This window comes from Dipodomys merriami, unplaced genomic scaffold (assembly GCF_024711535.1).
Source record: "Dipodomys merriami isolate MVZ:Mamm:240054 unplaced genomic scaffold, mDipMer1.0.p SCAF_5, whole genome shotgun sequence".
Lineage (NCBI taxonomy): Eukaryota > Metazoa > Chordata > Mammalia > Rodentia > Heteromyidae > Dipodomys > Dipodomys merriami.
The window spans coordinates 14,343,401-14,365,273 of record NW_027206068.1 but is presented as its reverse complement, the minus strand read 5'-3'; the positions used below and the strand labels follow the sequence as shown (position 1 = coordinate 14,365,273).

The 21,873-nt window shown below is 39.3% G+C and overlaps 1 protein-coding gene across 3 annotated transcripts in view; it reads left to right on the top strand.

Moving 5' to 3' along the window:
- Positions 1-1,169: 1,169 nt before the first annotated feature.
- Sp4 (Sp4 transcription factor) overlaps positions 1,170-21,873 on the top strand; it is an 81,506-nt gene continuing 60,802 nt past the window's right edge. The window contains exons 1-3 of one of the 3 annotated variants that reach the window (XM_069996116.1): positions 1,170-1,274; positions 2,094-2,206; positions 2,718-4,272. In XM_069996116.1, coding sequence (XP_069852217.1) covers positions 2,135-2,206; positions 2,718-4,272 — 1,627 coding nt within the window. In that variant the 5' untranslated portion in view covers positions 1,170-1,274; positions 2,094-2,134. Of the gene's footprint in view, positions 1,275-1,435; positions 1,665-2,093; positions 2,207-2,717; positions 4,273-21,873 lie in introns of those variants that run through there. The other 2 variants (XM_069996115.1, XM_069996114.1) reach the window with 2 other exon arrangements.

Sequence of the window (21,873 nt, the reverse complement as noted above, 5' to 3'; positions counted from 1 at the left end):
TGGGTACACTTAACTTCATCAGGCGCCGGTGTATGCCATGGCATCTTCCGGACTTGAGGACTTTGATGGAAAACTGGGGCCAGGAGAAATGCTGTGGATAAAATGCTTTGTGCTGCTGAGAATGCACTCCCCCCCGCCCGCCTCGCTTATGCTAAAGGCATGAGCCGGGCTGACCCACTTGGAGCCTGGCTTTCCCTGGCCTGCAGGAGCCTACGAGACCCCCCAAGAGTGAGCGGCCGCCGACCACGCGGGCAACACACGGTGCCACCCCGGGAGGCGGGTCCTCGTTCCGCACCAGCAGCAGAGACAAATAAAAATGGAAGAGCCTTCTCGAAGGAAAGCAGGCCTTGGGCTGGGCTGGGGCGGCCTGATTTTTTTTTTTTTTTCCTGTGAGTGTGGGGGGGAGGGCGTGATGAAAGACCGGGTGAAGGCGCAGCTTTGGGAAGCCCGATTCATTCAAACCCCGAGGACAGCAAACCCCGCCTTCCCCACGCCGCCGAGCGCTCAATCGCCGCGCGCTCGGGGTGGGAGCTCGCCCCGCGGGGAGCGGCTTGGAGCAGAGGAGGCGGCCGCAGAGGTGGCTTGGGCGGCGGATAGGCCCAGACAAACAACACCCATTCCCCCTCCTCCGCGCTCAGTTCAACTCCCCATTCGGCCCCGGCCACGCCCTGCAGCCGCCGCCCCCTCGGGCAGCTTTCCGTTCAGCAGCCTGGCCACGGCCGGGGGCGGGAGGAGGGCGGTGCCTCCTCCAGGCCCACCGCGGCCTCCAGAAACTACAAGGTCCGAAAGACTTTGCGGCTAGGCCCGCCCCTTTTCTCCCACCACTCAGCGCGCGTCAGCAGGAGCTCAGCCAATAGAGGACGAGCCAAGGAAAAAGGGCGCCCGGGTCCGGATGCGCCTGAGGAAAGCCATGCTCGCGGCGCGGGGGCAGCGGGCCGTCCACTCGGCGCGCGGAGCTGTCGGCATTCCGCGCGCCCTCACACCCGCCCCTTCTGCTTCCCTCAAGCGAGAGCTCCACTTTTGTCTTTAGTGGCCACTCGGAGGGATGCGGGAGCCGGGTTTTGAGTGGAGGGCGCTGGGAAATGAGTAGGGGGCGGGATATCCTGAGACAACAAGTTTGGCTGTATGAAGGGCCTGCCGGCGGCGCGCCTGAGCTAGGACGCCGAAGGAAGGAGCGCCGGAGACGCCGAGGGAGGACGAGAAACGCGGTCGAGAGCACAACCCCGGGAAAGGGGGTGGAGAGGGGCGGCCCCGGCGCCCCGGCCCCCCGGCAGGTCGGCGGCCAATCCGCTGGGGGAAGGGGTGGAGAGTCGGCGGCTCCGGCGGAGAGAGGCCGAGGGGGGTGGGGAGTCGGCCGGGCTCGCGCCGCCCTGGCCCCGCCCCCGGCCCGCGCCGCCGCCCGCGCCGCGCGCCGCCGCTGTCAATCAAGGGCGAGTCAGCCGGGCTCGGGCGGAGAGAGGAGCTGCTACGCCACAGCCCAGCGGCGGCCATTCGCGGAAAAAGAGGCAGAGCCTGTGCCAGCTACAGCCTCCTCCGAGCCACCGCGGGCGGGCGGGCGGGCAGGCGGGCGGGACCGGCCTCTCCTCCCGCCTCGCCCCCACCCCCACCCACCTCTATCCCAGTGTCTCTGTCGGAGGGTTTGTCCTGTTAATGCGGGATGAGCGGTACGTATTCTCCACCCCCCTCGGTCTCCTTCGCCGCCTCCTTCCCTCCCTCCTTCCCTCCCTCCCCAGACCCTGCTCGGTTCTCCCCCTCCCCTGGGGCCGCTGCGATGCTTTACGGGGAGGAGGAGAGGGAGGGAGGGAATGAGGGGGGGGGGAGGGAAGGAGGCTTGTGTTTTGTCTTCACGTCGGAGCGGGAACAACCTCCTTCTGGGTGTTGCTCTGGAGCCGATGGGTCGGGTTTCAAACCACGTTTTGTGATCTTCCCCCTCTTCCCGTCCTTCTCCCCCACCCCCTGCCGGTGTGCACGGATCGCGGGTTTATGGAGATTAATGTTGGGGGGGGAAGGAGAGTGAGGGGGAGGGAAGGACGAATAATAATAATAATCCTGGTAACCTGTTGTCGTGTGTGTTGGTGGGGGGTTTGTTGCAGATCAGAAGAAGGAGGAGGAGGAGGAGGCGGCGGCCGCGGCGATGGCTACAGAAGGAGGGAAAACCTCTGAGCCAGAGAATAACAATAAAAAACCTAAAACCTCAGGCTCCCAGGTAAAAGAAAACATAAAAAAATTCAACCCAAAACATAAGAGGGAGAGAAAGAGAGGGAGTTATGTCCTTTAAAACCCCAGAAGTAAAGAGCAATAAAAATGTTTATCCACGCAAAGCATCCTTTTATGCGTGAGGAACTTAAAATTGTACATTCCTGAAGATTGCACATAGCTGAGTGTATAATGTTGTTTAAAATTACATCAGGTACTTAGACTGTAAGAAAATTGTGTATTTTACCAAGGGCATTTTGAGTTGAGGAGAGTAACACTTTTAACAAAGTTTGTTAGACATTTTCTTTTATTTAAACTTTACATGACAGATTTGCCTCCTTACTCATATAGCTCTTACCTGCTTTTGTTTATGTTTCTTTAAAAAAAATTCTGCTGCTTCTGAGTAAGTTCTCATGTGTAGAGCTGTCAAAAGAAATAAATAACCCCTTCCAACTATTGGTTTCCACTAAATCCACCCACTTTTTTCCTCCCCCTCTCCTTTACGATCCCATCTTGGGTAGGACTCTCAGCCCTCTCCTCTGGCTTTACTGGCAGCTACTTGCAGCAAAATAGGGACTCCTGGTGAAAATCAAGCAACTGGACAACAACAGATTATTATAGATCCAAGCCAAGGATTGGTACAGCTTCAAAACCAACCACAACAGCTAGAACTGGTAACAACACAACTTGCTGGAAACGCTTGGCAACTTGTTGCCTCCACTCCTCCTGCTTCAAAAGAAAATAACGTTTCTCAACCAGCTTCTAGTACTTCTAGTTCTTCCAGCAGTAATAACGGGAGTGCATCTCCTACAAAAACTAAATCAGGTAATTCTTCCACCCCAGGTCAATTTCAAGTCATACAAGTACAAAATCCAAGTGGTAGTGTACAGTATCAAGTGATTCCACAACTTCAGACAGTAGAAGGTCAGCAAATTCAAATCAACCCAACTAGTAGCTCATCTCTACAGGACTTGCAGGGTCAAATTCAGCTAATTTCTGCAGGTAATAATCAAGCTATACTCACGGCTGCTAACAGGACAGCTTCTGGGAATATTCTTACTCAAAACCTGGCAAATCAGACAGTTCCAGTCCAAATTAGACCTGGTGTTTCAATACCACTGCAATTACAGACCCTTCCAGGTACTCAGGCTCAAGTTGTAACAACTCTACCAATTAACATTGGAGGAGTGACTTTAGCTTTGCCAGTCATAAACAACGTGACTACTGGAGGAGGGACTGGACAAGTTGGCCAGCCTGCTACTACTACTGATAGTGGGACTTCCAATGGGAATCAGTTAGTTTCCACACCCACAACTACCACTGCTTCAACTAGTACTATGCCGGAATCTCCCTCTTCCTCCACTACCTGCACAACCACTGCTTCTACATCTCTAACTAGCAGTGACACATTAGTGAGCTCAGCAGATACGGGCCAGTATGCAAGCACATCAGCCAGTAGTTCTGAACGCACCATTGAAGAATCGCAAACACCTGCTGCTACTGAGTCTGAAGCCCAGAGCTCCAGCCAGCTTCAGCCCAATGGAATACAGAATGCACAGGATCAGTCAAATTCTCTGCAGCAAGTGCAGATTGTAGGCCAGCCTATCCTACAACAGATCCAGATCCAACAGCCTCAGCAACAGATTATTCAGGCTATTCCACCACAGTCATTTCAACTCCAGTCAGGGCAGACTATTCAGACCATCCAGCAGCAGCCTTTGCAGAATGTTCAACTTCAAGCAGTAAATCCGACTCAGGTGCTTATCAGGGCTCCAACTTTAACACCTTCAGGGCAAATCAGTTGGCAAACTGTACAGGTTCAGAATATTCAGAGTCTTTCAAATTTGCAAGTTCAGAATGCTGGGCTATCCCAACAGTTAACCATCACCCCAGTGTCTTCAAGTGGTGGCACAACTCTTGCTCAGATTGCTCCTGTGGCTGTTGCTGGTGCCCCAATAACTTTGAATACTGCCCAGCTTGCATCAGTGCCTAACCTTCAAACAGTGAGCGTTGCCAACCTGGGTGCTGCAGGCGTTCAAGTGCAGGGAGTTCCAGTAACAATCACTAGTGTTGCAGGTAAGTTACATCTTTTTCTTTTTAAAGTACTTTTAAAATAGTTGCTAGTAAGGAACCATTGTTGCGTTGATAAACATCTCTGAAGTAAATGGTAATCATAAGGAATCAGAGCCAAACAGGATTATTATGCCCACAACCTTTATAATTATTAGCGCGACCTGTTTACTTTTGTATCTTTTAGTACTCTGTTTTATGTGTGAAATTTGTAAGTTAAGAATTCTAATGGAACAAATTTTCCTGACTAAAACCATAATTGTCTTCTGTAATTTAGAGATCATATTTGAGTACACTTGAACTCTTCAGAAATAACACTAGTTAAAATGATGTTTATCTCTTGTGGAAGGAAAGCAGGTTTAAATTTAATTGGTATATAGTTGTGAGCTCATGAAAATAGTCATTTTGCGTAATAAGGCTGGCCTTTTGAAAATTGGAAGTTATTTATGGTGCCTCAGCATCTTGTCCCTCATGCTTTTTTATTATATGGAGTTGTTTTAGACTATATACTGTTACAGTTGAGAGAGAAATTTAAGTTTACAGTTGCTCCATTAACTTTTATATCTAGTTTCTTGTACAATCAGGATTTGTTCTGGTTTATGAGTCAATAGTCCTTCACTTAGAAAATTTTATTTAAGTACATCTTATGGATGTTAGAGTATTTATAGATGTTTCATGTGAGGTTGGTAGACAGCAAACATGTAGACAGTAAAATGTCACAAATTTGAACTAATTGTAGGCAGGATATTTTTAAACCAATTATAAAAGCAATTGTTATGCAAATAAATAGATAATTGAAAAACTAGTCATATTAAGTAGTTTAATCTTTGGGGTACCAGTCTTATTGTACTAACAATGCCTTTTGTTTTCTAGTAATTACATTCTTTACATTGATTGTTATTTGGTGAAAACTTTGTTGTCGTTTTAGTGCCTTTGATAGTTTCAGACCTTGTTAATTAAATATTTCTATTTTGGTAATATGAGATAAATACACTTGTCACTTTTGGATGACCTTGAAGTAAGTTGCAGAAAAATCACACTAGGGCTCTTTTATAAGTAAAATTTACATGTAAAATTGGAAATTGCTACCAAGAGCCTACTGATTGAGAACCTAGTTTATAATTTTGATCTAGATATTTGCTATCTAGAGATTAAGCACTATGCAGTAGAATTTTGTGCGACATTTGAAATGTTATTTCTCTTCTATTCAGTGCATTTGAATGGCTGTTAAGCAGTTACCATTATGGTGGTTTGTGTAACTGAGTAAGAATTTTTACTTTTGTTTAATTTTAAGTAGTGCCCGATAGCTAGATTGACAGTATAGAAATCTAGCCAGTATTTTGAATCTGTGACTTTTCCTCCTGAAACTAATATGACACTCTAGGTTAGTTTTATAATCCTTAACTTGTCTTCCTATTCTCCTTCTGTACATTAACTGGAGTAGTTCAGAAAAGTGTCTGATTTTAGTGGATTGAATGACAGTTTAAAGCAGAAGTTATTTGACCATTTTAGCTTGACTATTAAACATTCATTAGTGAACTACGGTTAAGAGTATTGAACAATAATAATGTAAGTTAAAAATTGTCAATTCTTATGTTCTCTAATATCTGTTAGAATCTAGAGCTTTCCTCTTAATAGTTGAGGATAAGCTGCTGTTCTACTGATCTCCCAGCTCAGATTCACTTGAATGGTACGGTCTGGAACTATAGCTTTTGGGATGCAGGGTCAAGAGATTTGCCTGTCAAGTTTTGCAGATCATTCTAAAGCTCTGTAAAGTTGGGAATCAAGGGTCTAATAATCATCAATGAACCTGAAGGTAGAATATGGAAGCTAGTAGGGGCTAAGTTGGTTCACATTCCTTAGAAAAAGAATTTTGCTCATTAATACAAATATATGTTGAAAGGGTTACTGTGTACTTAGTCCTCTCACTGTTATTCCTTTAATGGTAAATTTTTTACGTAATGAATGTACATGCTATAGGAGCTCCACTTAAGTATCTGAGGACAATTGAACTTTACATAGATTGTGTTTTCTGAAACCCAAAGATTTTAAGTTTTGTTTATGTTGTAGAGCTAATGTTCTAACCATTTCGACTACTAAAAAATACATATATTACAAAAAATACAAATGCCTTTTAAAAACCAAAGAAATTAACTCTGATTTCTGTAAGTCAGTATTTAATCAGTAGCTTAAGTCAGTAATTAATCGAAGCCTAGTTTGTGGATCTTATGCTACTATTATTTTAGCTTAGCAGGGGTTTTTACAGGGTGATGGAAAAAATAGCAGTTTGGGATTGGGATTAATGCCCTGGTATAATGAATGAAGCTAATGAAATTGCTTTTACCATGTTTCTTCTGGCTTTATGTTTTAAAGACATTGCGAGTAGAATACCAAATATTTGAGGTCTTCAGATAATTAGCCTGCAAGTTCAGACCTATTACTTTATGCCAGCTACCAGCACCCCACTTGTTTTTTGTTTTGTTTTGGTGCCTGTCTTGGGGCTCGGGCTTGGACTTGGCTTGGGTGCTGTCTCTGACCTTTACCAACTGAAGGCTAGTACTATACCACTTGAGCCACACAACTCCACTTGAGGCTTTTTTTAATAAATTAGAGATAAGAGTCTCACAGACTTTCTTGCCTGGCTGGCTTTGATCCTGGATAGGTAGGATTATAGGCAGAAGCCACCAGCCCTTGGCACAAACACCCCCCCCCCCTTTTTTTTTAATTGAGATAGGGTCTCTTTCTGTAGCCCAGGCCATTCTATAACTCAGAATCCTCCTGCCTCAGCCTGAGTGCTAGGGATACAGGCATACACCACCATTCTCAAATTTCCTTCGTTTTTGTTTGTTTGTTTGTTTGTTTTGTTTTTTGTTTTTCTCGGGGTCATGGAACTCTGGCCAGGGCTCTGTCCTCAGCTCTTTGGCTCAAGGCTAGCACTCTACCACTTGAGCCATAGCACCACTTCCGGTTTTCTGAGTGGTTTATTAGAGATCAGAGTCTCAGGGCCTTTTCTGCCCAGGCTGGCTTTGGACTGCAAACCTCAGATCTCAGCCTCCTGAGCTAGGATTACAGGCATGAGCCACCGCTGCCCAGCAGTTTTCTTTGTTTTTAAGTACTTTGGTAATTTCATATTTTCCTTTTAGGAGAATGGTATTTAATTTGTAGAAATAAATTAAACTTAATACATTAAAAAATCGTTTTACCTGTCGGTTGTGAGCCTTGAACTCTCATGGCCTGGGCACTGTCCCTAGCTTTTTTGATCAAGACTAGCACTGTACTACTTTGAGCTGCAGCATCTGGTTTGTGAGTGGTTAACTGGAGATAGTCTCATGTTGACTTTTTTTCTGCCCTGGCTGGCTTTGAATTGCAATCCTTACATCTCAGCCTCCTGGGTCGCTGGGATTACAGGCTTGGGCAACTAGTCCCTCACTTGTTTAAACTTTTTAAAGGTATATATTTTATTCTAACGGACACATATTTGTGCATGTTTATACATATAAGATGCGGTGTGACATGTTAACACACGTATGCATTGTGTAATGACCACATCAGGGTAGTTGACATATCTGTTATCTCAGACACAGCTTTTTTTGTGTGTGTAGGGACCATTCAAAATACTCTGTACTAGGTATTTTGTAATACTCAATTGTTAACTGTAGTTAATATACTGTGATGTAGACTATTAGATAGTATGCCTTCTGTCCACCTCCTCCTGTGCATTGAACATTCGTACCTGTTTATAATTCTTTCCCCATTTTTTCCTAGTCTTGGTAGTCTCTGTATTATTTGTTTTTCCTGCAATAAATTTTTAGCTTTCATGTACTGGAACATGTTCATGACAAGTATTAGCAAGGTTTGAAAAAAAAAATCTTTAATTGCCTATGACAGACTAACAGCTAGTTCAAAGAAAGGGGTTAAATTTTTCTACCATCCCTCCCATTTCACTCTTCAGCGGGTAGGGGATATCTGAATGATTTAGACAGATACAGGAAAAAAAAAAATCTTTTAAGTCAAATGAAATTTAAAGCTAGGGAACTTCATACTAGTTTTATGAAATGAGAACTGCTTTTGTCTTAGTAATGTATTCAGCAAAATGTGTTTCTGTGCTTTGGCGTTATTTGAAAATCTAAATAAATCTCCAGGTCTAGTTAGGGTAATACTAGGAATTAAATACATATCCTTTATACTTTTTTGTTTCCTTATTGGGATTCAGTTTGAAGGAAAAGTAGAAACGCTTAGCATGGAGACAGCAACTGTTTCTGCCTTAAGAACCTCCTTTATTTTAACTAAGTGAAGACAGTGGAAGTTTTGCTATTATTTTCACTGTGTCTTCTTGTTACCAAGCATCCCTGCATAAAGTGAATTTCATGAGTTATGGTCATTAAGAATTGAGAACATTTAGGGACTATTGCTATCTAAATCTGTAACTCATTTGGGAGTGACTAATAATTTGAATTATCACATTATAGTTCTTTTGCTTCATGAATTTGTCAATTTCAATGTTTTGTATACTAGTTTTCCCACATAGGAAATTTAGACTTAATAAGATACTGCTGATTGTTTTAAGAAATTTAAATTTCCAAAGTATGAGACCCTGAGTTCAAATCGCAACATTGCAAAAATAAGTAAATCCAAAGTTAGTCTAAGGAGGGACATATATAAATATATCTCTGTGGTAGACAACTTTCCTGGTATGTGTGATCATTACAAAAAAATTAAAAGCCTACCCAAATTCGTGAAAAAGAATTTGGGTTTCCCATCTAATTCTTCTACTCTCTTACCTAATTCTTACATTGAGAAACCTAGAGATATAGTGTGATTAGTTGGAAGGTATAGTTCTTTATTTCTGGTAAAAATGAGGACCAATGAAGATAACTGAAATTTATATTTAATTTGAAACCTAATTTGATCTAATAGAATTAACCTCTTATAGTTAGCTTTCTTATTTTCTAAAAATAGAAAATCAATTTGAGGTTTAATACGGATACTGTTTTCCATGGCCTTATACATTGTATTGGTTTGGAATTACCTAATAAGCATCTTAAAGATAATATTTTTTAAAGTTTATGTACTTACACACATAGAACTACACTTGTGGATGATTATTTCTTTTTCAGATAAGTCAGCTTTACTCCTGTAATTTTATTTCTCTAAAATATTCAAATATGTTATAGATTGGACTTAATTATAAGGAATTTATGTCTTATGCACTGTATAAATGATTTAGGTTCTGAATTGCCAAGTTATTTTAATTACTTTTTTCCTATGGAAGACAAAAAGTGCTCAATATACAGCCACATTAACTTTTAAAGTGGGCATTTTTTGCAAAGGATAAAGGAGCAAGGAAACATAGTTTTAATGAATGGTGTGCTTTTCAATTTATTATTTATTTCTGAGACATAGTCTTGATGTGTATTTAGTCTTGCTATGTATGTGGTCCTGTCCCCGCTGTCCTCAAACTTCTATGTAGCCCAAGCTGACCTTAAACTTGTAGAATTTGATGGCTTTTCAAATTCTAATACTGAAAGAGTATTAGGTCAAGCATAAAAATAGGTTGAGGGGAAGAAAAGGAAGTTTGAGGAGGAAGGAAAATAGGGAAAGGCGGCATATGTAGATCTTACAGAAATAACACAGATTTATAAAATGATAACATTTTAGTTGGTAAGGATCTTCATATTATTGGTTACAGTTGTGACTTTTTGATATTGCTGCTGAAGTCTCTTTATAAAGGTATTTTAGTTTTTTAAATGAAAGCAGAAATGTGGATGCGATTTTCAAGTGTCTTTTTAATTACTTGGAGATAACACATTAAGGATGGATAGTATAGAAGGTACACTTGGCCTGCTAACAGACTATATATATCAGGTGTGTGCTCTTCTGATCCAAGATGGTCATAATACATACATTTACTACTTAGTGAATAGAAAAGTATGTCCAAGGAAACCTGTTGAAACAAATTGCTTATGTAAGTATGAGGCTAGATGAAGGTTTAATGAAATTGTACTTGGGAATGCAAGTTAAAATTAATTCAGGTTCTACTTTCAATTCTCATTCTTTAGCCCTGTTTCTGAAAAAAATAAAATAAAAATAAAAAATTGATGCCCAGAAAAGTTGAATGACTTGTATTTTGTGGCAAATTGAGGGCTATAATCTTGACTTCTGTCTAATTTTCTTTCTCTTGGGTTTGTGACCCAAGTCTTTTGTTAGCAAAGTGAAAAAACAATAATAGTCACTTTTTTTTTTTGGTGGTACTGGGAATTGAACTTGACTTTGCACTTGCTAGGCAAGGCACTCTACCACTGATCCACACCTATAGCCCATACTTTGCTTTTAGGCACCATTTTTCTTTTTAGGATACATAATTTTACAAAATGAAGGGCAAGAAAACAGCTGGCATATGTGTGTGTACCAGTTCTGGAGCTTGAACTGAGGGACAGAATCATGGCACCAACTTACACAACAGTTTTTAAAAACAACTGATGCTGGGCTAGGAATGTGGCTTCGTGGTAGAGTGCTTGCCCAGTATGCATGAAGCCTTGGGTTTGATTCCTCAGTACCATGTAAATAGAAAAGGCTAGAAGTGGTATTGTGGCTCATGCAGTAGAGCGCTAGCCTTGAGCAAAAAAAATAGAAGCTCAAGGACAATGCCTAGGTCCTGAGTTTAAGCCCCAGGACTGGCAAAACAAGACAAAACAGAAACAATTGATGCTAACACTGGACTGACAGATTGGTTTTCTATATCAACTCAATTGTGTAATGTGTGCATGAGAATTACATATTTTTCTTTTGGACTTATTTATTTATTTATTTATACCATACTTGGTCAAAATCATAGGTAATAAGACCTGCCAATGTGGTGGACTTACTGAAAGTGGGAGAGCCATGACTGAATATCTTCTCTAATTTCAATTCTGTTATTGTTCATAGTGCATAAGAGGCTACAAGGATAAAGCCATTCACAGATATAGACTAATTTTTTTTGTTGTTTCATGAAACATTAAAAGTGTAGGTGAGGGCTGGGAAGGTGGCTCAGTGGTAGAGCACTTGCTTTGCATGCATGAGGCCCTGAGTTAGATTCCTCAGCACCATATAAGCAGTAAAAGCTGGAAGTGGCTCTGTGGCTCAAGTGGTAGAGCACTAGTCTTGAGCTGAAGAGCTGAGGGCCAGCGCCCAGGCCCAGAGTTCAGGCCCCACACCAACCAAAAAAAAAAAAAAGTGTAGGTGATTTCAAAAATTGAAATATTGACTGTGCAGTCAAGCTCTAACAGTATGAGCTACTCAGAAGATTATGACCAAAAGTGTTAATAGAAGAGGTAAGTTGAAACTAGTATAGCTGTTTGGAGAACTCTACATTAAGCTTAGTTCTTAAAATACTTACGTGGGAGATATGAGGAGGAATCTAGGATTAAGAATGAAAAAAAAACCCTGCATGACATTTTAAGAATAATGTCAGGAAAACAAACTGTTGTCAGGTTTAAAAATTACTTTAAACACTTGTGGGTAAGGACAGGAAGGGAAAGCGAAGAGGGGAGGGGTGACAGTGTCCAAAAAGAAATGTACTCATTATCTGACTTATGAAATGGTAATCCCTCTGTATAACTTAATAATAATAATATTACATTTAAAAAATAAAAATTATTTTAAACAACTTGAAAGCTTTAAATCAAAGAGAGAGACTCACTGAGTAAAATTATGCTAGAGAGGGTATGAAAAGGCAGAACTTTTCCTTCCTGCTTCTGTTCTGCAAGAAAAATGTAGTTCTGACTGATGACTAGTACTATAACTTTCTGAGATAAGTTGTTCAAGCTAAATGGGGAGGTAGTGTACATTTAGGGGTATTTTTGGAAGTATGATATGGATGATTGTAATCTTTGATCAGATGGAACTTCATTTCAGATATAGTTTTAGGTTAGTATCATTAACTTCAAAATTACACATCATAGTGCTAGATGTGTGGCTTGAGTGGTAGATCACCAGCCAAGCAAGCATCTAGTGATCTCAAGATCCTGAGTTCAAACCCCAACATAGTTAAAACAACAACAACAAAAAGTAAAATTATGAAATATAAGAACAAAGGCCAGAAAGTTGAGCATCAGTAAACATCTCACTTTTTCAAAACATCTTAAACTATAGACAGATCATCTGTGTAGCTATCCTTAAGAGTCCCTGAATTTTTCAAGTTGTTGATCCTGAGACATTTTTCTTGGATCAAAGTATGGGCACAGTAAGAAACTAGATTTACATGTTCATTTTTAAAGATTTTTCTGATGAGTGTACCAAGCAAATTATGTCAATACAGTATGTCTTGATTTCAGTATTTTTAGTCATGACTTTTTAAAGGCTCTATCTGGTTGCATAATCGATGAAAAGTGTTGACTGTCCACCTCAGTAACAGTCTAATATTTTGGCATGGGATTTTTATCCTTGATACAGTCCTGTGTATCTTTCCCCCACTTCCCTTCCCACCCCCTAATACCAAGCTGAAGGAGAGCTTTTTCTTTTTCTTTTTTTCCTTTTTTTTTTTAATTAAAAGCTTAGAAAACTGGGATATTGCTGTAATACAACAGGAAATTGAATAGGCTGGAATGCTGGGAAGGTGAATTCTACAGTTAAGATCCTCTGTGGTGACATACACCTATAGGATTAAAAACAGCTTGCAGTAGGACTTGGGAAAATGGGCTTAATATGAACTGAGAGGAAAACTTTTTTCTGTACATGGTATTTGTCAGACCACTTCTGCAGTATTTTCTACAGTACTGGGTTGCACATTTTATTTGGAATGTCGACAAACTGGCAAGCATAGTAAAGAGGATTCCTGATATGAAATGTGGAAAATCCCTCAGACTAGCTATAATCAGAGAGTGGTGTTTTTTGTTTTTGTTTTTGTTTCTTTAACTGAGATTTTTTTCCCCCCCAGTCATGAGGCTTGAACTCTGGGCCTGGGCACTGTCCCTCAGTTCTTTAGCTCAAGGCGAGTGCTCTACCACTTGAGAAACAGTGCTACTTCCAGTTTTCTGGTGGTTTATTGGTGGTTTATAAGAGTCTCATGGACTTTGCTGCCCAGGCTGGCTTTGAACCATGATCCTCAGATCTCAGCCTCCTGAGTAGCTAGGATTACAGGTGTAAGCCATCAGTGCCCAGCTTCTGAGATTCCCCCCCCCCCCCCCCCGGTTGTGGGGCCTGAACTCTGGGCCTGGGCTCTATCCCTCAGCTCTTCAGCTGAAGGCTAGTGCTCTACCAATTGAGCCACAGTGCCACTTCTGGCTTTTTCTGCCTGCTTATGTGGTACTGAGGAATCGAACCCAGGGCCTCATCCGTGCAAGGCAAGCACTTCTACTACTGAGCCACCTTCCCAGCTCTGAGATTTTTTAAACTGATTTTTTTTTTTTTTTTTGGTTTTTGTTTGCTGTGAGAAAACATTATGTACACACAATTTGTGTAATGAATAAAAATTGAATGTCCATCTGTAAGAGATATTATATAGAATTTCTTGTACTATATAGAAGATTTTATTTGAGTTATAATTCTATTTTTTAGATTGAGTTATAATTCTAAAACTAAATATTTAATATGTCGTTCTATACTTCTGTCTAGTTTATAGTCAGAGTACTGTATATAAATATTCTATAAATATTGAACTTATGTGATTGGAAGGATTAAAGATTATACACCTTTTGTCAAAAGCAATATAATTAGTATAACTTCTGAGGTGTAATGTATGCAGTACTTTAGAAGTTAATGTATTTTTGTTCTCCATTATTTTAAGGCTTCTTTTAGGTGCTATTTTTCTGTTGTTTATGTTTTAATTTGGTGAGTACCAAAGCTTTAGTATTTTAAACATATACTTCAGTGCCCAACACTAAATTTGTAGTTACTGTATCTCATTAACTTTTTAATTACAATTTCATTTATGATAGTGATACTTTAGTCTGAACAATGTGATTGCTTTTTCTTGAGTGGAGTTAGAGAACAGTGTGACAGTCTAGGATTCTGAGACTGAACTCTGGAAAGCGCTCAAAGCTTTAACTTTCTAATTTACTCTGTGGAATATACAAATCCAGAATGTGGGGATGAGGAGTGTTCATAACATCTAGCACAAAGATGATTTAAAAAACAGCATTTAAAATCCAATATAAAAGCTGGGGCATCTGTGGCTCATGCCTGTAATATTAGCTACTCAGGAGGCTGAGATCTGAGAATCATGGTTCAAAGCCAGCCCAGGCAAGAAAGTCTGTGAGACTCTTATCTCCTTTAACCACCAGAACTGAAAGTGGAGCTGTGGCTCAAGTAGTAGAGTGCTAGCCTTGAGCTGAAGAGCTGAGGGACAGTGCTTAGGCCCAGAGTTCAAGACCCATGACCGACCAAAAAAAAAAATCCAGTACATTTTGGGGCAGTAAAACTAGTAATTAAAGTATAGGAAAGTCCTCTTTGGGGATAATAATAAGGTTAGGGAGGTGGGAAATATGCTTGATTGATCAGAGATGTGGCTCAAGAAGTAAGCTAAATTACATTGGTTCTCAGAAACTTAGTAGAACACAGAACTAAAAATTAAAACCTGAGTTTTTACTTAGCTGTTTCATTAATTTGTCCTCGGAAAACTTTATATAATTAGAGTTTGGAAAATAGTTATTAATTTCTTCCCTATTTACATAAAGTTGATAATATGCATAGAAAAACTTTGAATATTTATTTTTTTAAAAACCTGTATATGGAAAGTGGTAACTTTATAAAATCTCTGAATAGTAATACCCACTAGGAAAGTATGACGTAGTAAAGTGGGAGAAAGTTATTGTAGCTATGGATGTTAGTATGAGTTATGTGTCCGAGGTAAATGTGAGGTTTATATAAGAGAAATATCAGAAAGCTTCAGTGAGGGACAACCAAGGATATTGGGGGAGGTATACTACAGGTGGCATGTATTTCTGTGTAATAAAACTAAGGATCTTTTTGTTCAAGATTCTGACAAATACTCGTCCTGCCCTCAAAGGATGCTTGTGTCAGGAAGTTGAGGCTTATGTGCATGAAATAATTATATAGCAGCTGTAACTGCATAACAACAGATAATATCAGTGTATTGGAGAATACAAGTAAAGCTTTCTGTGGTAGAGATAGGACTTGAAATAGTCCTCAGTGATTGGTTTGAAAGGTGAACATTTGTGCCTGTGGGAATAGAAGGGTGAAGAGAGGTGTCTTGAGTCAAGTTGTTCAACTTGAAATGAGTTTGACAGGGACCAATAGTGGAGAAGCAAAAAGCTCTCACCTGGAAGTTTATAGCTACCACAGAAGTGGTTGTTTTGTTTTGTTTTGTTTTGTTTGTTTTTTCTGTGTTCCATAGGGGCATAAAGGTGTCACAGAGCTGCAGAGGATTTACTCAGTGAGCAGCATGCCATCCCTACTTAAGCTAGAGAAGTTGTGTGGTTATTTCCTAACATTTTGTTTGAAGAAGAGATTCTACCAAAACAATAAAAATAAATTCAAATAACCTGAATCTATTTTATAAAAAGAGTGAATGGAAATATTGTGATGCAAAAAACATTTATTAATATTTCTATAGAATAAAATATAGCTGAGTATGGTGGCCTTGCCTATATGTAATTCCAGCCCGCTGGCAGGAGGCTGAAATTTGAGACTAGCCTGGGTTACGTAGAGAGACCTTGTCTCAAAAAAATGTGAGAAAGTTAGATGGAAATCAGGAACCTAGTTAGAAGGATGTTATTGAAGTATTGTAATCATGAAGTCATAGTGGCTATTGCAGTGAAGTACATGGTTATTAAATATGAAAAACAAGATTATTGACATGAAGAAAATGGTAAAGATTTGAAAAGCCTTGTTCTTTTCCTGTACTATGTGTCAAACATTGTAGTAGGTAGAGAAACTAAAGTGACATATTTTTTACCTTTACAGAATATAAAATCTGTTGCACAAGACACTTTATTTCTTTGTTTCTAAGGAAGTGATTTTACATTTTGGCATCATTGAAATTGGCATACAACTTAAAGACCTTTCATAGCAATTTTTTTCTTATGGTCACTTGTGTCTTAGACTCAATGAAATATAATGTGCTATAGTTAATGAGATTACTGTGTGACATTTGGTTTATAAAAACTGTAAGTGAAGTGTCATAGAGGCCTATGGGAAAGAGGAACTAGTTCCATTTTTATGGCTGTAGCTATGTTTCCATGGAGAATATGATAATTGAATTGGAACTTATGGGATGACTGAAAGTCTACCAGACCAAAAGGAAGAGGAGGACAATTTTCAGTTTGTGATTTCACTTGAGGTCAGAAATTTAATTATTTTATAAACATAAAATTTATATTTGATCAGAAATAATGGTATATCTGTACTGGAACTGTAAATGTCATTTAGGAAGGAACTATATGCTACATATATATTCCCTATATATTTGCTCCTATTTCCATTGAACATTGTTTAGAAAATACATAATCTTGCTACTTAACTAGGAGAAAGTACAAAGTTAGAGAACAAGTATGAACTTTCATACTTGTTTTACATACTTCAAAATTCAGAACATGGGAAAATGAGATGAAGAGATCCTATAGATTCAAGATACATGCTTAAAGAAATGAAAGTTTATAATCTCATAGGAAAGTGATTGATAAAGTAGAAAAAAGATTTTTGTATCTGATTGTATATTTTGTGTATTTTGGTAGACTGTTTCAGGTGAGAAGCTTAGCAATGAAGGGAGATCTGAGGAGACCTTGGAAGAACGTAAAGATTCCAGTTTGATTCTATTCCCTGGAAGTTATGTAGATGCCTTACAATGTTGTCAGTCAAAGGGCCCTAGTACAGTTCTGTAAATAATGAGTCCAGTCATCATAGCTTTTTGTTCACAAAAGCAGAGCTGCTTATTACACAGGAATATTAGAAACTGCATAGTGATCTGTAGTGTGGTAATTGGTGACTGGTGTGGGGCTAGGGAAGTGTAGAAAACACTTGCTTAGTGTTGTTTTGATTTGCATTTCTTTTATGGCTAGGGAGGTTGAGCATTTCTTCATGTGTCTATTGGCCATCCTTCTTTCCTCTTCAGAGAAATTTCTCTTTAAGTCTTTAGCCCACTTATTTATCGGGCAGTTGTTTCTTTGAGGATTTGTTGTTGGGGGATTTTATTTTTTGAGTTCCAGGTATATTTTAGATATGAGACCCTTGTCTGTTGTACCCCAGTTAGAATGGCAAAAATCAAGAACTCTAATAACAACAGATGCTGGAGGGGATGTGGACAGAAGGGAACCTTACTGCATTGTTGGTGGGACTGTAAACTTGTTCAACCACTTTGGAAAATAGTATGGAGGTTCCTCAAAAGACTCCACATAGAGCTCCCCTATGACCCAGCAATCCCACTTTTGGGCATTTACCCAGATGTTTACAAACAAGACCACACTAAAGCTACCAGCATGACTGTGTTTATTGCAGCATTATTTACTATAGCTAAGATATGGAACCAACCCAGATGCCCCTCAGTAGATGAATGGATCAAGAAAATGTGGTATATAGGCACAATGGAATTCTATGCCTTCATCAGAAAGAATGACATTGCCCCATTTGTTAGGAAATGGAAAGGCTTGGAAAAAATTTTATTAAGTGAAGTAAGCCAGGCCCAAAGAAACATAGGTCCCATGGTTTCCCTTATTTGCAATAACTAGTATATATCTGAGTCAAGCAGAAAAGGTCAGATAAGGTGATGCTAGGGAAATGAACCCTAAGATATGTATTCAAATGTTTTTTTTTCTTTCATGCCATTGTTTCTAACACATTTATAAGATTATTTCTTTGTTGCTTTGTATGCCCCTCTCCCACAGTATAATCCCTGGTTTCACTGTATTTGATGTCGGTATAATTTGTGGATGGGGAAGGGGAAAAACAAGTCGTTTAAATAGGGATACAGGTGGACCCATTGCAACAATGAGAAGTACAAGTTGTTATGTTGAAAACGAACTTTACAACTTTGGTGGGCGGGGCAGGGAGGGTTGGGTGGGACGGCGGGGTGGGGAGGATGGGAAGGGATGGGAAGGGGAAACAAAGGAGGAGGCTACAATGCTTGATAAGAAATGTACTCATTATTTTGCCCATGTAATTGTAACCCCTCTGTACAGTATTTTCACAATAAAAAAATAAAAATTAAATTCAGAAAAAAAACCACTTGCTTAGGTGTAGCTGAATATGTCTATGCTAGGGAGTTGAAGAGGAAAAGATTAGACAAATGTCTGACTGAATTTATATAGGAAAAATTATAATAGGAGAAATAATATGGTGTTTTTATAAATCTTCTGTTTCTCAAATATGTAAGTATATAAGAACCAACTTAAAACAAAAACATTTGGCAGGTATTTGTCATACATACTGTAAACTATGACAGTATATTTATTGAATTGGAAATTTGTTTATTTATGATTTTAGTTTTCTGGAGTTAAATCGTTTTGTATTTATATTTCTAGAAGGATGTAACTATCCATGTTAATACTAATTTTAGTGATAGGACAGGTAAATGGTTTTAGTGATCTCTTGTAGACTTCTTGTAGACTTTTTTAGACTTCCTGCTAGTGAGCGCCATCCATGAATTCTGCTACCAGGTAGGGAGTCAGCATTTACATAGTGCAATTAATGTGTTCCTTCTAAGGCTGAATGTTAGGGAACTGAATTGCTGCTTCCGTAATGTTCTAATGGGGCAAGAAGCCATGCAGTTTTGTTTTGTTCATTTTTTTGTTTTGTTTTTTGTGAATGACACAGGTAGTAAAAGGATACTTCTTTAATCCTTATATTGTTTATATTTTGGCTGACATTTACTACGTTTATAGTGTACTAGATAATGTATGTAGCACTTGATACAGTAACTTACTTAATCTTCAGAACACATTATAAGATACATATCCTATCATGCCTCCTTTCAGGTGTAAAAACAGATCTGGTGAGGTAAATAAGTGGTCAAGGACACATAGTAGTTTGTGGAGCCAGATGTAAACACCTCTAGTGCTAGAACTCTGTACTTTATTACCACTTACTGTCTGTGTACTCCCTCTGTACTATATTGTCAGTTTCCTGTAATCATTATGATAATTTATGGCTTTTCTCTCTATTTTTCTTTTTCGTTTTTTAATTGTCAAGGTGATGTACATAGCGGTTAGATGTACATAAGTAAAGTAGTGAGTATATTTCTTGTTCGAACTTGTTACACCCTCCATTTTTCTCCCACTTTCTCTCTCCCCCATCTCCCTCCAAGTTATATAGATCATTTCCAACATATTGCTTTTGATTATCACTGTTGCATTCCCCCTTTGTCCTTTGTATGAAGACAGATACTGTATTTAAGTACTGCTTAGATGTTAATACATTTATTTTTCTGTAATTCTGTAAAGATGGTAATAGTGGTGACCTCAACTTATAAGTTGGGAAGCCCAAGCCATTAGAAATTAGTTTTACTTTGATCAAGGTCTTATTTATAGCCAATAAGATATAGAGGTATACTTTTTACCTTTAAGAAAAGAAACCTTAAAATACTGGTCTAGGAAAAGAGGACTCTAATGTGACTTTACAGCTAAGCATTAATATTTTAACTATATTCTTATAATTACAGTATGGTAATATATATAGTAAGACATGGATTTCTATATCTTGAGCTTAGTGTTCTATTCCTTGCCTAACTTCAAGGGAATGTTCTTAGATGCCACAAAAATAATTAGAATATAAAAAAAATTAAGATTTTTTTTTGGGGGCGGTATTGGAGTTTGAACTTAGGGCCTTGTCCTTGGTAGGCAGGCACTTGAGCCACACCTCCAACCTGTTGTGCTTTGGGATAGGGTCTTGTGTTTTTTTTCCTTGGACTGGCCTGAGCCTCAATCTTCCTGTTTATATTTCCCATGTAGCTATAATGATAGTCATGTACTACCATGGTTGAGATGGAATCTCTTAAACTTTTGTCCAGGCTTGTCTTGATCTGTGATCCTCCCAAGTTCCTAGAACTACAGCCATTGTGCCCAACTACGGAAAGGTTTTTTTTTCTTTTCTTTCTTCCTTAAAAAAAATTACTTTGATATCCTGTGTTGATTTGAGTATTTAAGGGTAGAAAAACATTTCCTTGATTAAATGTGGTTTTACACAAACTAATTTTGAATCAGATTTCAAAAGCATTCCAAAATACAAACCATACAGAAGTCTTACAGTTTATTTTCATTAAGTATTTAACCTCCAAAGCAAGTATTTTTATAAAACTTGAATTTCATAACTTGCTTCTTAATCAAAATGTGACATGCCATATATATTTTCTTTCTTTCTTTCTTTTGTTTTTGGTCGTGGGGCTTGAACTCTGGCCTAGGCATTGTCCCTCAGCTCTTGAGCTCAAGGCTAGCGCTCTACCACTTGAGCCACAGCGCCACTTCCGGTTTTCTGATGGTTTATTGGAGATAAGAGTCTCATGGACTTTCCTGCCCGGCCTGGTTTTGAACCGCAATCCTCAGATCTCAGCCTCCTGAGTAGCTTGGATCATGGATGTGAGTCACCAGCTCCTGGCGTGACATGCTATATTTTAAATATGAATTTATATTCATTTTTTGAGAGAAATAAACTTAAGAAAACCCAAAGATGCTAAAAATTATATGCATATAATGTTTCTTAGCTATTCTTGTATAGCTGTTGTGTGTATGTGTGTGTGTACACGCGTGCGCGCATGTGCATGTGTGTGTGCGCATGTCGTTGGGCTTGAACTCAAGGACTGGGCATTGTCCCTGAGCTGCTTTTACTCAAAGCTAGTGCTTTAGCACCTGAGGCACAGTTCTACTTCAGCTTTTTTGGTAGTTTATTAGAGATAAGCCTACCCAGGCTGGCTTTAAACTGTGATCTTCAGATCTCAGCCTCCTGAGTAGCTGGGATTACAGGCGTGAGCCACCAGTATTTGACTTGCATGTCATTTTTATGTAACATTAGTTCAGGTGAAACCAGTGGCACTGTGACATTATTTTCCAGTGAATAAATAAGAAGCAAGGCCAGCTAGGAAGGCAATGATCTCGGGGATCATAGTACACGACCATTAGTAAAAAGTTAGTGAGACAGACCCCTCCCCATATTAACAAAACAAGTCAGGTGTTCCTACTGTTCAAGAAACAGAATTACAGTTCAAAGCCAGCACTAGGCAGAAATGTGAAATCCTGTCTGAAAAATAACTAAAAGCAAAAAAGGTTGGGAGTGTGGCTCAAGGTTCTAAGTTCAAATTCTTAATACCAACAAATAAATAATATATTTAGTCTCTACCAATCTATATATCAGGCAGAGAAATAAAACATTTTTTTGTGCTGTATTGATCAGGTATACTTTGTTCTACCTAGGTAAGTTTTGTTTTATTTCAATTTTAGATTATTGGTCGTGTGTGTGTGTGTGTGTGTGTGTGTGTGTGTGTGTGTGTGTGTGTGTGTGTGTGTGTGTGTGTGTGTGTGTGTGTGTGTGTGTGTGTGTGTGTGTGTGGTTTTTTGTTCAGAACTTAGCACATATGAGGCAAGCACCTTTTAACACTGAACTACATTCCTGGTTCACGTTTGAGTTTTGAGTGTATGTGTTTTGTTGTGTGTTTTAGTGATTTGAGGTTGAATACAAGGCATA